General features: G+C 37.8%; 1 protein-coding gene across 10 annotated transcripts in view; it reads left to right on the forward strand.

Annotated features, from left to right (window-relative positions):
• Nucleotides 1-17,436, forward strand: part of EPS15 (epidermal growth factor receptor pathway substrate 15) — a 142,349-nt gene that overhangs the window by 121,955 nt on the left and 2,958 nt on the right. For 7 of the 10 annotated variants that reach the window (XM_061412004.1, XM_061412000.1, XM_061412005.1 and 4 more), the window contains 3 exons: nt 10,301-10,377; nt 13,540-13,735; nt 16,100-16,284. In XM_061412004.1, coding sequence (XP_061267988.1) covers nt 10,301-10,377; nt 13,540-13,735; nt 16,100-16,284 — 458 coding nt within the window. The remainder of the gene's footprint in view (nt 1-10,300; nt 10,378-13,539; nt 13,736-16,099; nt 16,285-17,436) is intronic. The other 3 variants (XM_061412008.1, XM_061412006.1, XM_061412007.1) reach the window with 1 other exon arrangement.

Raw genomic sequence — 17,436 nt, forward strand, 5'->3', positions numbered from 1 at the left:
GGTGAGCATCCTTGTCTTGTTACAGATTTTAGAGAAACAGCTTTCAGTCTCTCACCATTGGTATGATGTTCACTGTTGGCTTTTCATATGTGGTCTTTATTATGTTGAAGTAGTTTCCTTCTTTTCCTAGTTTGTTCAGTGTGTTATCATGAAAGGATTTTGAATTTTGTCAAATACATGCTTTTTCTGCATCAATTGAAATGATCATCTGGGTTTTTTTTCTTTATTCTGTTAATGTAGTGTATCACATTAATTGATTTTCCTGTGTTGAACCATCTTTACATATAAATTGAGAGTCTGTATCTTCGTCATCTGCAGTCTAGCTGACATCTTGATTTGAATGAGAATCTTAGAATTAAAACTGTTTAGAGTTGAGTGGGCAATATGTTCCTTGTGTATGGGGCTGAGTTACACAGACTAAGAAATATCAGAGGTCTGAATGTCTTTTTTCTTTTTTCTTTCTTTCCACAGCTATATAGGTCATTCAAACCTTGTTTTTGCATTTTTCTCATTTAATCTTTATAACAATTATATGGGAGGTGCTATTCTTTCTCTCTTTAATAATGAGGAAAATGGGACTCAGGCCAAACAGTTTGCGCTGGGTCACAATAGCTGTCTCAGTGCTCAGTTTCTAACCCATGTCTTATTTCAGAGCTCATGATATTAATCATTTTGTTACCACGCCTCTGCCTTATATCTTCTCATCCAGCTCTGACAATACAAAAATTGGAGTAGGGTGATGCCACAGATTTTTTTTTTTCTCTCAAACTTATATTACTGCCTTTGTTAGAGCTGAGGGAATCATAGACATGCTCTAGACCAGAGTTTTCACATTATTTTTCATGAAACCAGCTTCCAGAGGGGTCTTTAGGGAGTTGGCCGAGTCTAGTTTCATTATTTTTAAAGTGTCTCTGAATTTTTTAAAACTGCAGTTTAATTAGGTATATGCATTCAGATTTATTCCGGACCAGATTTTAACATATTGGAGTGCATTGTAATATCAAATTAAATGGGTTTTGTGCAAACCTATAAATAAACATTTATTTAAACCACTATGAGATTACAAGACTCTTGTTCAGAAATGAGCTGCTTTCTTGGATGAATAATGTTTTTCAAATAGAACAAACAAAGCCAAGTACAGAAATAAGTTTGATCCCTGACTTAAAACATTTGTGTTAATCAAAATGGCTTCATTGTTCTCGTCATCATTGTGATAAGTAAATGTTATAAATTTAAACTTAAAAAAATTTAGAGTTAATTCTTAAAATTCATCTTACTTGTTTCATATGTTGGAATTCCATTTAAGATTTGAGAATTATTATCTGGTCTGATTCCTTAATATATGGAAGAGAAGCTGAGCCCCAGGACTACTTACTAGTTTACTTCTGAATCCCTGTCCATTGATCTTTCTGCTGTGTTATCCTGCCTCTTATTTACTAAATAATAAAAATGAAAAAATTAAGATGTCTTTGGAACCCAGAATTTGATGAAGGATCCTGAGAGCAAATGAAAAAATGTTAGGTTAAAAAAATGAAAGAATTTTGTAAGAATCTTATAAAAGGTCCATAAAAGGACTTTTTAGGGTTGAGGGAAAATAATTGAGACTTCACCCTTACTGGGCTCTTATTTCAACAATGATAACAAAAACCAATTAGGAAAGAAGTGGATTATTTGAAGCAAACACAGGCAGTGACTTTGGAGATTATCAAGCTTTTTGGTCTCAGGATCCTTTTTAAAAATGAATGAAGACACTCAAAGAACTTTTGTTTTGGGGATCTTATTTATCAGTATTTACTGTTAGAAATTGAAACTGAGAAATTAAAAATTTTTAATTCATTTAAAACAAAAATAATAAACCCATTACATATTAACATAAATACCATATTTTTAAACAAAAATAATAACTCCAAACCAAAAAAAGAAAAATATTGTGAGAAGAGTAGCATTGTTTATATATTTTTGCAAAGCTCTTTAAATGTGTGGCTTTTGCTGGATCTTCATACCTACTTCTGCATTCAGTGTGCTACACTATGTGTTTTGCTTGAAAGGTATGAAGATCTGCCTCAAACAGCTGGAAAAGGGAGGATTATTTTAATAGACTTTTTAGATAATTGTGGATATTTTTCTTAGTTGTTATTTGTTGTTCAGTCACTAAGTTGTGTCTGACTCTTTGCAGGCCCATGAACTGCAGCATGCCAGGCTTCCCTGTCCTTCACGATCTCCTGGAGTTTGCTCCTGTACCAAAAATCAATAAATTTTAGTTTCTTCAAAGTTAGTTACACACATACACACACACACACTAAGCTAGTTACAATAAGGAATAAGAAACTGTATCAATGAACTTTTCGTATTCTGTTACATTAAACTCCATTAGACTTACTTGCACAGTGGAACCTTGTGCCCCATGTATGGCTTTGTAACATGCATTGATCATTTGGAACATATTGGTTCACTCAGTTATGCATGTCTTCCAAATGTTAGCACATTTCATTATAAATAGTTTTTTAAATCACATTTATTGATATCACCATCCATCTCATGAGAGTCTTTTAATTAAATATTGGTATAACGTTAAGCTTATGAGGCATTTAAACCTTTCCAGGATTCTAATTTTTACTTGATAGCTTGTAATTTTTATCATCTGCAAAAAATACTTTCAGTTGTTTTCCTTAAAGTGTCAGATTCACTTTATTTAGGAAGATACCTGAAATACCTAAAACTGAATAACTATTGTTTACTTGTCTCTTCTTTTAAGTAAGAATGGTATTCCAAGAAAAAAGCAGCTAGTTCACCTTGTTTCTCAGACCATCATGTAAGTTCATTTCCTTCAGATAACCATTATACTTTGGTACTCAGCAGAAATGATTAGTGTATATTTCTCATTTTGTCTTTCATAATTTTTAGATGTGTACCTAAGGGTCACAACTTATTTAAAATTAATAGTTTTTATTGATTCATCAAGGACAGACATTCATAAGTACACCGGGCCTTTTTCCCTCCATGATTCCCCTCCATGAGTTTGTGATGGTGAAGAATACAACCAGTACAGTTTGGTGCCACTGCCTTGATTCCTACTAAGGCACCCACCACTTTTTTTTTTTTTTAACCCACCACTGGTTTTGCAACACTGTTACAATTAATCAATACAATGAGAAAGATAATATCATCTTCATATTTTGAAGATAGTTTTGACCTTACAGATCTCCCTAAAGGGGTCTTGGACTTGTGGAATGCATGGACCACACTTTGAGAACTAATATGTTCTAGAAAATTTTCCTGTTGCCCTGTATTGTGCTGGTTTCTGTTCCCTCAGGCCAGTTTGCTCCCAGGAGGTATCTGGGACAGATGTCTTTTATTCAGAACAAGAGTAAGAAAATAATCTCAATGTCCTGGAGAAAAAGCTAAAGAGTGAGGCTATCTTTCTGTTCTATATTTAGTCTGGAGCTTCTGTTCTTCTTCTGTTAGTACACACTTCCTGTGATGGTGTTGTCCATTTCTGTGCGTTCAGCTACAGCCTGTTCCGTGATGACTCCTAGATTTTGTCCTCTGTGCCTGATCTCTCTGCTGAGCCTCCAGTACCTTCAAGTTACCTGCTCGATTATCTCCTTAGGTGTCAACTCAACAGTTCTTAGAATTGATTGTCATCTTTTCCAGTTTGTCTCTCCTTTGAAGTATAATACAAGCAATTACAAAGAGTAAAGCTTTACCTCTTTCTACATTCTACTTGTTATACCAGTGACACTATTATTGGTCCTCAGTCAGTCATCCTAGACTTCTCTGTCCTTCCTCATCTCCAATAAATTGCCAAGTTTTGTTGTTTTACCCGCAGTTGGACTCTGTCTGTTCCTCCTTATACTCAGCTTTGTTTGGGTCCTCATCATGTTTTACGTGGGCTGACTGTGATACTAAATTGTCTCCAGTCTCTTTACCTGCTGATCTGTCATCTGCATCACTACCAGAATTGTCTTTGTTAATATTTGATCTTACTCAGTTCAATTCAATTGCTCAGTCGTGTCTGAGTCTTTGTGACCCCATGGACTGCAGCACACCAGGCCTCCCTGTCCATCACCAACTCCCGGTGTTTATTCACACTCATGTCCATTGAGTCAGTGATGCCATCCAACCATCTCATCCTCTGTCGTCCCCTTCTCTTCCCACCTTCAATCTTTCCCAGCATCAGGGTCTTTTCAGATGAGTCAGTTCTTTGCATCACGTGACCAAAGTATTGGAGTTTCAGCTTTAGTATCAGTCCTTCCAATGAATATTCAGGACTGATTTCCTTTAGGATGGACTGGTTGGATCTCCTTGCAGTTCAGGGGACTCTCAAGAGTCTTCTCCAACACCACAGTTCAAAAGCATCAATTCTTTGGCGCTCAGCTTTCTTTACTAACCACAAATCTAAGTCACTAGCCCTGTGTTCCAAATAAATGTGTGTGTGTTTATAATAGTAGGGCTTCCCTGGTGACTCAGATGATAAAGAATCTGCCTGCAATGCGAGAAACCCAGGTTTGATCCCTGGGTTTGGAACATCCCCTGGAGAAGGGAAAGGCTACCCACTCACAGATATATGTCTGAAAGAAGTTGTCCACTCTATGAAATGTAAAATAGTACTGAACATCTGGATATCTCATCTTAGCTAATAGCATTACGGTCTTACTCAGTTGCCTAAGCACAGATCTGCGAGTCATCTGTTAAATCCCTACTGTCCCATCCTAGTGCTTCTGGGACTTAGCAGAATGAAAAAATTGACTGCTGAAAAAATGAATATTTGTCTCAAATCTACTGCATTGTCATAAAATTTTGAATTCAGTAGAAACTTAAACAGTCTAGAAAGAGATTGTCATCAGTAGGACATAAATGCTCGAGTCCAGTTGCCTGAACTTAACTCAGATACATTGCTAGTTCTATAGGTTTTTCTAAGTCTTAGTTTCCTAAACTTCTAGAGTGAGGTTAATAATTACACTTCGGGCTTTGTTGGGTAGATTATATGAGATAATAATGTATATTAAAGTATTTATTGTAGTTCCTGTCATAATAGATGGTAGTTGTTGTTACTACTGCTGCTACTTTTTAAAGGCTTGCAAATGCAGACTTACTTGTAATATACTCTTGGCTAGTTTCAAGTGAGATCCGACAGTGAAGAGTGTGTGTGTGTGTGTGTATGTTGTCAACTCTTTTCCTGGAAAGGATTCTTTTAGTCTATAGTTGTTTTCTCTTCTCTTTAGTTTTTAAAATTATTTTGTTTGAGAAATGAAAGATGGACTTTTTTTTTATGTTTAAGTTGGTAAATCTGTGTTTTCTTCCAACTTACAAATATATGTAGGTTCTTAATATATTTATTTAGTTTACTTGTTCATAAACTCTTGCCATCTAGAAACCACTGAGACTCAGATACGTGGCATTATATAACCAAAGTCACAAACACAGGATATTTACCTTCCTTACTCACTGGGGAATTTAGTGTTTACTTAGCAAAAAGATTAATCCCACACAACAGGAGAATTGTAAGTTTTCAAAATAAATTAAAAACATAACAACAATTTTTGTTGTTAAAAATTAAATGGTAAATCACTCTACTCCAGCCTCTAAAATTTTGTAGTTATGGCAGTGATAGAATGACCTTAAATATTTTTAATATTTTTGTCTCACATTGGGTTGTTGTTTTTTGCTTGTTTTAGCATTTGCTCCTGGTGATAGACACAGTGTAGACTAAGAAAGAAAACTAAAGAAAGCAAATTCAGGTTACTCAGTTTCTACGTTTTTTTTTTTTTTAACTTGTAACCACTGTTTTTACACGTCATCATAAATGAGATTAGTTCAGGTGCCAGAAAACTTTTTGCATGGAATATTTTACTAACTTCTAATGAGAAAATGCATAATCTTTCCAATTCTTAATTAAAACCTTAAAACATTCTGAGGTTATAGAAGAGCACTCATGATGTCCCCACAGCATCTTTGACACCAGCATTAGGAAAATGTCAAGTAGGTCTGTGTTTTTACAGGCAATGACTCAGACTAAGCTTGCATACGTTCATATATTTTATAATTCTTAGCCTCTGCTTTCTTTCATGTTTTTTCTCTAATTTTCTCCATTTCCACAAACTACAGGCCATGGATGTCTCTTCATGGCCACTTAATTTTTGAATGAAAAGGTATGTGTGTATTAGCAGATGTATATTTGTGTATAGTGAGTGTGTATCTCTCTTCTCCCACCTCCTTTCTGTCTACAAGAGACTGAGAGCTTTTGTGTAAAGTCTTTTTTTTCCCCTTTCCACATAAATCTAGTTGTTATTTTTCCTTTGCTCTCTTTGAACTTTAACACTTACTGTGTAGCAGTTGTGTACAAGTATATCACTCAGTTAAATCATGAGTTCCTTGAAGGTAAATATGTCTTCTATCCCTCTAAATCCCTGGTACCTAGGTTTGAGCATGATAGATGCTTAGTAAATGTAAGTGGATTACTAGGTGATTGAGTGAGTGAACTCTTTGGAGACCAGCTTGAGAAAGTAGATCCTTTGCTGATGACTATAATTCACAAGTATCTCTTGAAGGTTTTCTATGCTGCTGCTGCGAAGTCCCTTCAGTTGTGTCCGACTCTGTGCGACCCCACCAGGCTCCCCCGTCCCTGGGATTCTCCAGGCAAGAACACTGGAGTGGGTTGCCATTTCCTTCTCCAGTGCATGAAAATGAAAAGTGAAAGTGAAGTCGCTCAGTCGTGTCCGACTCTTAGTGACCCCGTGGTCTGCAGCCCACCAGGCTCCTCCATCCATGGGATTTTCCAGGCAAGAGTACTGGAGTGGGGTGCCATTGCCTTTTTTGAGCTTAATTATCTTGCGGGTTTTGAGTGGGTCATGGAGGTAAAAAAGGTTTCTACCTCCTCCCAGGATTCTCTGGTTAGACAGCTGTTCTGTGGGCATTATTTGTGAGCCTTAAGGTTTCCCTTGTTCCTTGTTGGTCAGCTGGTTGTACTGAGAAATGTTATGGCATCTGTTTGGAAGATCCTTAGTAATGAGACGGTTTTTCTTTCAGTATTTTCAACAAAAATAAGTGTCTCCTTTTTGCCAGACCTTGCTTTAGGCCTTGAGGATATAATAGTGAACAAAACAAGCCCCTGTCTTTATAGAGCTAATATGGCAACCCAGTTCAGTATTCTTGCCTGGAGAATTCCGTGAACAGAGAAGGTTGGTGGGCTGTAGTCCATGGGGTCACAAAGAGTTTGAGACAACTGAGCAACTAAGCACAGCACAATAAACAAATATATAACATGTCAAGTATGATGAATGCTATGAATTAAATTAGGTTAAAGGGTTAAAAGGGGCTTCCTTGGTAGCTCAGCTAGTAAAGAATCTGCCTGCAATGCAGGAGAACCTGGTTTGATTTCTGGGTCAGGAAGTTCCCCTGGAAAATGGATAGGTTACCCACTCCAGTACTCTTGGACTTCCCTGGTGGCTTAGACGGGAAAGAATCCTCCTGCAATATGGGAGACCTGGGTTCAATCCCTGGGTTGGAACAATCCCCTGGAGGAGGGTGTGGCTTGCCTAGAGAAGTCCATGGACAGAGGAGCCTGGTGGGCTATGTCCATGGGGTCGTAAAGAGTCAAACATGACTGAGCTTAGACTAAGCACAGCACAAAGGGGTAAAAAGTAATATGCCTAAATGTAGCTTTATTATTTACACCTCAGAAAAAAAGCATTCAGCATAGTATGATCTCAAATGTATAAGGACAAAATACCAGGAGAAAAAGCTGTTAAAGAAGTATGCTAAAATATTGGTAAGGATTCTTTCTTTTAAATTATTGTATAATAGACATACATTATGTTAGTTTCAGGTGAACAACATAATGATTCAACATTTGTGTGCATTACAGAATGATCATCTCAATAAGTCTATTTACCACTTATCACCATACAAAGTTGCAATTTTTTTTCTAGTGATAAGAACTTTTAAGAGTTACTTTCTTAGCAACTTTCAAATTTGCAATACAATGTTACTAACTTTAGTCCCCATGCTGTACATTACATCCCCATGACTTATTTGTTTTATGACTGGCAATTGTATCTCTTGATCCTCTTCACCCATGTTGCCCATTCCTCAACTCTTCTCAGGATTATTTCTGCTAATGAGCCTATAGATGGTTTTTTAAATGATGCTTCTATGTATTTCTCCAAAGTGATCCTTACCTTGATTCTTGCTGAGAAGAGGGTGCTAATCGGATCACATATGCATTCAAAGCTTGATTCTGCTGATAGTGTCTTTCACAGTGTACACTTTGTAATATTTCAGTCAAACCTGACCTAACTCTGCACTATTACCACGTGTATAGTGACTGTTTTTAAAAGCTATGGGACAGTGCAGAGCAAAAGCATGAAGCAGATTTTTCAGTTCCCTCCATTGAAATGAGGAGAAGGCAATGGCACCCCACTCCAGTACTCTTGCCTGGAAAATCCCATGGATGGAGGAGCCTGGTAGGTTGCAGTCTATGGGGTCGCTAAGAGTTGGATGCGACTGAGTGACTTCACTTTCACTTTTCACTTTCATGCATTGGAGAAGGAAATGGCAACCCACTCCAGTATTCTTGCCTGGAGAACCCCAGGGACGGGGGAGCCTGTCTGTGGGGTCGCACAGAGTTGGACACGACTGAAGCAACTTAGCAGCAGCAGCAGCCACTGAAATGAGCCCAACTCCTTTTCCATCATTAACCTTCTACCAATCAGGAGACTGTTGCATCCTGCTCATGCTGTGGCTCAGCTGCCACTACATCAGGAATCACAGGAAGAGGAGAAAGAAGGGAAAGCGTGAAATAGCAGCCATGACCAGGCTGGGCCTCAGGCTGTGAGACTCAGCAGATACAGAGTAATACAAAAGCATCCTATATGACTAAAGCTGTAGGATTTCCTGTAACTCTGGACTTTCAAAATCCTCCTCATGTTCAGAGTTGGTGGTGTATCCCTAAAAGACTGATTTTCTCTATGCTTCTGCCCACCCCATGACTGTCTTGGTGACAAGACAAAGATAATGTAGATCCTCGTTGCCCCTCTTTTGTTTATGTCCATGGTGTGCTTATTGTTAGAAATAAAGGCACACTTTATACATTTACATGAGTGGGTGAGTACACTTTTGTCCTAAAACTGATACGATGTAAACATGAAGAATTGAGGAATAGCGGGAGCATTTTTTCTGTGCCCATTTGCTCTGTCTTGCCCTCTCTTTTGAGATTGTCTTCTCCTTCGTTTCTTTCTACTTTCCTATATCAAGCCACAATTCCTATAAACATTCTTTGACTTTATTGGTAGTGTTTATGCCTAAATAGGCAAAACCTATCACAAAGTAAGTCGGTTTGTGCCAGCTGAAAATGTTAGTTCATTTGTTAAGTGTACTATGATGGAACAGATAACTTCTCATGCCTGTGAAGCAGTGATTAAATATTGCTTTTGCAATTACTGTTCCTTCTGCCTGTAATAGGTTTCTCTCCCCCACCTCCATTTATTCAGCATGCTCCCTCCTTTATCTGAGAGACCTAGCTCAAATGTAATGGCTTCTTCAGTACTTTTCTTGATTTCTCCCAGACAGTGGCTTCACTCCAGGTTTTTCATATCTATTAGTTCATTTAAGATAATTTTATTATTATTTGTTTGTATGTTTCTTACTATACTGTGAGTTCTTTGGATGTTGGAAACTCTATCTTCTTATTGTCTTAAATTTTTTATGTATGGCCAATGAATGTTTTTTCACCATTCATTCTTCATTAGATAAATGTTATTTGTTGTTTCTAAGGACCTCACTAATCTAGTAAAAGCAATATATCAATCCCAGATAACCATAATACAATCAGTGCCACAAAGAAGGAAGAAATCACTTTTGCTGTGCAAACTGGAGACACCTAGGATATTCCAGGCTTTGTGGATATGGTAGCAGGTGAAATGGACCTTGAAGGATGTGTGTGAAATGTGAAATAATGGGTTTTTTTTGTTTTTGTTTTTTACTCTTTGATGTCTTTATTAGAAATAGTTTAAGCATACAGGAGCTATATTATTTGATGTGTATTAAATCCTTAAACACTCTACCTACAGTTATTTCATCTATTTTTGATTCTTAATCATTCATCAGTTGATTTATACAAAGGAATATCTCTTGTGGGGATATCAATGTGTTCATCTGTCTTTGTGGACTTAAATCATAAATTTAGGAACTCATATTTGGGAGGAGATATTTTCATATGTCTAAATGTTACTCACCAAAAGAGAACATGAAATTTGATGTTTTTCTGTCCTGTTGCATTGATTTTCTTTATTCATTTTAGCCACAGACCCCTTTGCTTCTGTTTTTGGAAGTGAATCATTTGAAGATGGATTTGCTGACTTCAGCACATTGTCAAAGGTAATTTGCAGTAATTAGTGGGAGGGTAAAATATACTGTGTTCCCACCAGAGGAGCAATTTTTCCTTTTGATTTTATAACCTTTCACAAACATTGCAACTTGATTTCAATAAGTCACAGCAAATGTGGATTTCAGACAAATGAAATACAAGATATAATCAAAGTAGATATTTCTGTGCACAAAAACAATGGTGATGGTACAGATAATTTTCTCATGACAGGCTTGCCCAACAACTTTAAGAGTTCTCTTCCTTTTAGATTTATTTTTTGGGTTTCCCTAGTGGCTCAGACGGTAAAGCGTCTGTCTGCAATGCAGGAGACCTGGGTTCGATCCCTGGGTTAGGAAGATCCCCTGGAGAAGGAAACGGCAGCCCACTCCAGTATTCTTGCCTGGAAAATCCCATGGACCACGGAGCCTGGTAGGTTACAGTCCAAGGGGTCACAAAGAGTCGGACACAACTTCACTTTCACTTTCACTTTCATGTTCTATTTTTATTGGAGTATAGTTGATTTTAGGGCTTCCCTGGTGCTCATTCAGTAAAAAAAATCCACCTGCAATGCAGGAGACTGCTTGCAGTGTAGGAGACCCAAATTTGGTCCCTGAGTTGGGACGATCCCCTGGAGAAGGAAATGGCAATCCACTCCAGTATTCTTGGCTGGGAAATTCCATGGACAGAGGGGCCTGGCGGGCTACAGTCCATAGAGTCACAAGAGTCAGACACCACTTAGTGACTAAACCACCACCATAGTTGATTTACAATGTTGTGTTAGTTTCTACTGTATAGCAAACAAATTATGCGTATATACATATATCCACTCTTTTTTAGATCCTTTTCCCATATAGGCCATTGCAAAGTACTAAGTTCCTTGTGCTATACAGTAGATCCTTATCTATTTTATGTATGCTGCTGCTGCTGCTAAGTCTTTTCAGTCGTGTCTGACTCTGTGTGACCCCATAGACAGCAGCCCACCAGGCCCTGCCGTCCCTGGGATTCTCCAGGCAAGAACGCTGGAGTGGGTTGCCATTTCCTCCTCCAATGCATGAAAGTGAAAAGTGAAAGTGAAGTCACTCAGTCGTGTCTGACTCCCAGCGACCCCATGGACTGCAGCGCACCAGGCTCCTCTGTCCATGGGATTTTCCAGGCAAGAGTACTAGAGTGGGGTGCCATTGCCTTCTCCGACTTTATGTACAGGTGTGAGTAAATGTCAATTCTAATCCCCCAATTTGTCCCTCCTCTCCCCGCCACTCGTAGCCAAAAGTTTGTTTTCTACGTCTGTGACTAAGAATCTTCTGTCTTATTAAATGTATTTCTTCCAATTAAAACTACATTTTCCTCCTGTTGACTGTCAGGGTCAATGGCTATAAAATCTGAGCATTCATTCCATCTTTTCTGTACTGGTTCCTTGACTTTATGTTCTGAGGCTGTTAAGGTTAGTATTAAGATAATAGCCCACCAGTATATGTCCACTACCTATTTTCCAGTGTAACCCTATGATCAATTCAGGCCAAAAAAGTAAAATTAGAGTGTATGTCAAATTGTCTCTATCATTGATTCTCAACTGGGTGTTATTCCCCACACCCATACCCCTCCCCCAGGAAACATTTAGCAAGGTATGCTGGGGAAAATTGAAGGTAAAAGGAGAAGGGGGCGGCAGAGAATGTGATGGTTAGATAGCATCACTGACTCAATGGACATGAATTTAAGCAAACTCCAGGAGATAGTGGAGGACAGAGGAGCCTGGCATGCTACAGTCCAATGGTGTCACAAAGAGTTAGAATCGACTTAGCAACTGAACAGTGGAGACGTTTTTGATTGTCACAGCTGAGGAGGAGGATATTCATATATAGTGGATAAAAGCAGGGATGCTTTTAAACCTCCTGCAACCCACTTTCCAGCCCCCACATCACAGAGCTATGTCCAGCCCAAAATATCAGTAATGCTACTTTAGAGAAACACTAGCCTAAATTGCGGAGAAGGCAGTGGCACCCCACTCCAGTACTCTTGCCTGGAAAATCCCATGGACGGAGGAGCCTGGTAGGCTGCAGTCCATGGGGTCGCTAGGAGTCGGACACGACTGAGTGGCTTCACTTTCACTTTTCACTTTCATGCATTGGAGAAGGAAATAGCAACCCACTCCAGTATTCTTGCCTGGAGAATCACAGGGACAGGGGAACCTGGTGGGCTGCTGTCTATGGGGTTGCACAGAGTTGGACACAACTGAAGCAACTTAGCAGCAGCAGCAGCAGCAGCAGCAGCCTAAATTGTAATACGCCATTCATTATAGAAAAATGAACCTTCTGGGAACTTCCCCGATGGTCCAGTGGTGAAGAATCTGCCTTGTAATGCAAGGGATGCAGGTTCAGTTCCTGGTCAGGGAACTAAGATCCCACCTGCCACAAAACAGATAAGCCTGCGTGCCACGACTACTGAGCCCACACACCACAACTAGAGAGTTTGTGCATCACAATGAAAGATCCCACATGAAGCAGCAAAGATCCTGCATGCAGCAATTAAGACCATATAAATAAATACATGCGTATTATACAGTGAGTCTTTCATTACTCCATGTATTAGAAAAGCCAGGTCTTCAGACCCTCAATAAGGCTTACCATTCTATGGGATCAGTTTGCTTTAAAAAAAAGTTGACTTTTCATTTTTTGAAGTTGTTGTTTAATGTTTGTCTTTAATGTTTTTCATGACATTAAAGTTGTCTTTAATGTTTTTCAAGATGCCATTTTCTTTGATATTAGTATTAAATCTTTCCTAGTTTAAGTGCATTGGAAAGTGTGAAATAAGTATTTTTTCTTTATCATTTGGATCAGATATTCACTTGAGGAAGAATACATTAGTCCCTTTAAAATGGGCCTCAGTGGTTTTGTATAACCTGAATCTTGTCAAACCTTTAACCCGAAGTTGGTTTGTTTTGGTATGATCTGTTGTTCTTAATAAGTAGTGGTATAATCACTACCCATATAGAATAGTTAAAAATTTTTTTTCAATTTTGGTTCTGAATGCAAAGGTTGAAATGTTAGTGCTCTCAGAATTGAAATACATAAAGCTGCATAAAATTGAAGATCACTCTTCCAAATGCAATATAAGCATAAACAGTTTGGTTGGCATAATATATATAACCATGAGTAAATATTTCTTTTCAAACAAAGGTCAACAGTGAAAGTACTTCTTTCCAAACAAAGGTCAACAATGAAGATCCTTTTAGTTCAGCCACATCAAGCTCCATCAGCAGTGTGGCCGTTACAAAAAATATGCTTGAGGAAACATCTGTCAAAAATGAAGACGTACCCCCAGCACTGCCACCAAAGATAGGAACTCCAACAAGACCCTGCCCACCACCACCTGGTGAGAGTTGGTACCTTTCCTAAATCAACTGCTTTCTTTTTCTTTCCAAGAAGTGTTGTGTGGGCCTTACTTGTAAATGTTATATAAGGGGCCTTAAACAGAACAAGTCAGAAAGCATGGCAGAAGCCTGCTGTTATCATCTCTTCTGACCTCAATGCAGAATTACAGACTTGTGCCTAAGAAGCCAACCTGTGTAACTGTCAGGAACTACCTTTCTGGCAAGAGCTAATTTATTTTTAAATCATTTTAGAGAGGCAGTAAGTGAAATTTCTAGCTTTTTGAAAACTAATGAGCTTCCATTTGAACAGAGTTTCCTGCACTGTGGTATTTTAATAAATTTCTATAAGGGAAGGTTAATAATCCAGAGTCCCTTTCTTTTTCCTGCTAAGTGTGAAGTCTTCCTTAAGTCCTTCAATATGAGAATATATGGCTGTTTTGGTATTCAGAATTCAGCATTTTGGTATCAGAATTTTGAAAGAAAGTATTGTTTTTCTTGAAGGAAAATATTATTTACCTCACTTAATAAGAGATTCCTTTATTTTAAAAAGGTGGTGTTTTTGGTCAATAAACAAATTCTTACTTTTTTGTTTTTGTTTTGTTTAGTACTGTACCAAAGAAAGGGGTTTTGTTTGATTTTAATTAATGAAAAGAATAAAGTTTGTGAGAAGTGGTAAAAGGCAATCCCCTGAGTAGTTGTAGTGCCGCTAGATTGTTTTGTGAGAAGACACATCTGGTGCATTATTGTTTTAACCATATATCCTTGGTAAATTTTCAGCCGCAGTAGTTCTAGATGTTTATTCTTGCCTTTTTATAATAGCCTGCCTGTGGTATTTCTTGGGCAGATTTTTTTTTTTCTTCTTTGATTTAAAGAACTGTGAATAAAATTATTAATACCTAACTACCTATTGAAAAATCAAGTGAACAAGTGATTCTGTCTTTTAGGGAAGAATAGCCTATATCATTTAATTGCTCAAGGGTAAATTTGTCAGACTATATTAAAAAACAAGTGACAGTTAATTTGCTCATTTAAGTTTTATACCTTTAAGAGGTCAATAGTGAGGTGATTTTTAAAATCCTCAATAAACTAATATACTAGTGCTCACCAAACTGAGTATATATCACTGTAGAAAAATCAAGGAAAGAAGAATGAGGACTTCGCTGGTGGTCCAGGGGTTAAGACTTTGCCTTCCAGTGCAGAGGGTGCAAATTCAGTCCCCGGTCGGGAAGCTAAGATCCCACATGTCTCGAGTCCCAAAAAACATAAAATAGAGGCAATATTGTAACAAATTCAGTAAAGACTTTATAAAAATGGTCCACATTTTTTTTTAAATGTCTAAAAAAAAGGGGATGGTTTGTTGAACTGAGATATTAAAGATCTGAGTTCTCATTCTGAATATCCTCTGATATCCTCTGTGATCTCGAGTATATAGAGCTTCCTATGTCTGAGCCCCAGATTTCTGAGCTGTTAGATGGTGGCATTAGTTCTCATGCTGACCACCTTCACAGGATTGTTGGAAGGATCCTTTGAGATATGAGGTGTGAAAACCTTTTGTAAGCTATGACAGAAAGACTCTGTTATGATTGCTGTTACCAGATTAACACATCTTTAGGAATATATATATATTTGAAGATATTTTAACACCTATTCTTATTATCTTAGTACTTTCTTCAGCAAGTACTAAGTTTAAGTCTTGAAAATTAGGAAACTTGTTTGAAAATGGTGATGAATTAATGAGCAACAGTATGCTGTTGTTTGGTCAAAGATTAGTTTATCAGTAACCACAGAAATTTAGGCCCTGGGCTTCAAAACATTCTCTTTATCCTTCAGTTTGAAATATTATAGATGACAAGAAGTAGCTGGGCTTTACCAAAGTAGTTTTTAATTTCATGCTCCCAGGTGTTACATATAGATCCAGAGAAAAATCAGAAGAATATTAGCATTTTTCAGAGATCGTTTGCCCTTACTGCCACTTGTGGAGAATTATGTATTAGGCAGAGGTTATCACAGCAGAGGCCATTTTCGTCATTATTTGTCGTTTTCCTCCTGTTTTATCCATTCTTCTCTCTCTTCTTGGGAGTGTGCTACTTTGGAGAAGTTAACTCTCTGAGCAGATAAGATTCCTGGCCTGTTGCCTCACCCTTGGCTGTTTTCCCATTTAGCCACATAAAACTGAAGTGTACTTAAGAGGTTGTGTGTGAAAATTCTGAGGACAGACTGTTTGTTGGTTGTGGTCATTTAAGGCCATATTAAGAATGTTTTAGGTTCCCCACCCCCACTTCTTTAATGCTGCCTGTGTTCATGTTGTTGTGTGTTTGTGTTTGCCATGCTTGCTGGTTGAGTTAATTGTAATGATTTTGATCCAGGGAAAAGACCCATCAACAAAATGGATTCTTCTGATCCCTTTAAACTGAATGATCCATTTCAGCCTTTCCCAGGCAATGATAGCCCCAAAGAAAAAGATCCTGATATGTTTTGCGATCCATTCACTTCTACTACTACCACTACCAATAAAGAGGCTGACCCAAGCAATTTTGCTAACTTCAGTGCTGTAAGTACTGTGAATGGGTTGTTTGGGGGAAAATCTTTCCATTTACAGTTTAAAGAGCTTTCAAAGATTATTTTGGAGTCTGCCAAATTTGCGTTATTTCAACTAAATTTACCAACATGTTAAAAATGATCTTTATTCTCCCCCCAACCAAGAAAACCTCTGTTTGATCTGTTTGCTAGTTCTGAAATTACTGCATTGTTCAGATGATTTTAGTAGTCTTAGTTCTTGGGATATATACCAGTTGCTTTGCAAAACCTTGACAGTTACTATTTTGCAAATTGTTACAGACAGTGGGCCACTAGAGAGTCATTTGCTGTCTGCCCTCTGGATAAATAATGCCAATAATGAGTTTGTGTTATTTGTAATTGTGTATGTGTGTTTGTGTATAAAACCTTGAAAATTTCTGGAGACCAGTCAGCAATTACTGTATTATGTAAGAAGATAGGGCCAGAAATTCTTTGAATAGAAAATAAAACTCTGGTTTCATACAAAAATGTTCTTAAAATATAAGTCGGTTTTATTAAATAAATATGATTGTTAAGAGCTAAACAATCTTTAATTATTTGGAGGACTCTAATTCACTAGCTTTCTATATCTACTCTGCATTCTCCCAAAGCTTCCCTGATAGCTCAGTCGGTAAAGAATCTGCCTGCAATGCTTGAGACCTGGGTTCGATCCCTGGGTTGGGAAGATCTTCTGGAGAAGGAAAAGGCTACCCAGTCCAGTATTCTAGCCTAGAGAGTTCTATGGACTGTATAGTCCGTGAGGTCGCAAAGAGTTAGACATGACTGAGCGACTTTGATTCACTCACTCACTCAGTTCACTAGCATTCCATATCTACTCTGCATTCTTCCAGAGCTGACTAAAGTAGGCCAATAAAGACAATAGAAGGATGTGGTGGTAAGAGTATAGGTGGGTCCTATAAGATCATAGAAATGGGGCAACCACCTGGAAATATCCCCCTGGTGGGGCATTAAGCAATGACATGTATATCATCATTATGTAGAGAAACATAAGTTTTTGTTTTAATTCTTAGAGTAACTAACAGTGTTTCATTTCCCAGGTTGCTTTTTTTGAAGATGAAAATGACCTTCATTATCACTATTTTGTAATAAAGCAGTTTTCCTCTACTTAATACCTCAAGCCTTTGAG

The sequence above is a fragment of the Bos javanicus genome, chromosome 3 (assembly GCF_032452875.1).
Source record: "Bos javanicus breed banteng chromosome 3, ARS-OSU_banteng_1.0, whole genome shotgun sequence".
NCBI lineage: Eukaryota > Metazoa > Chordata > Mammalia > Artiodactyla > Bovidae > Bos > Bos javanicus.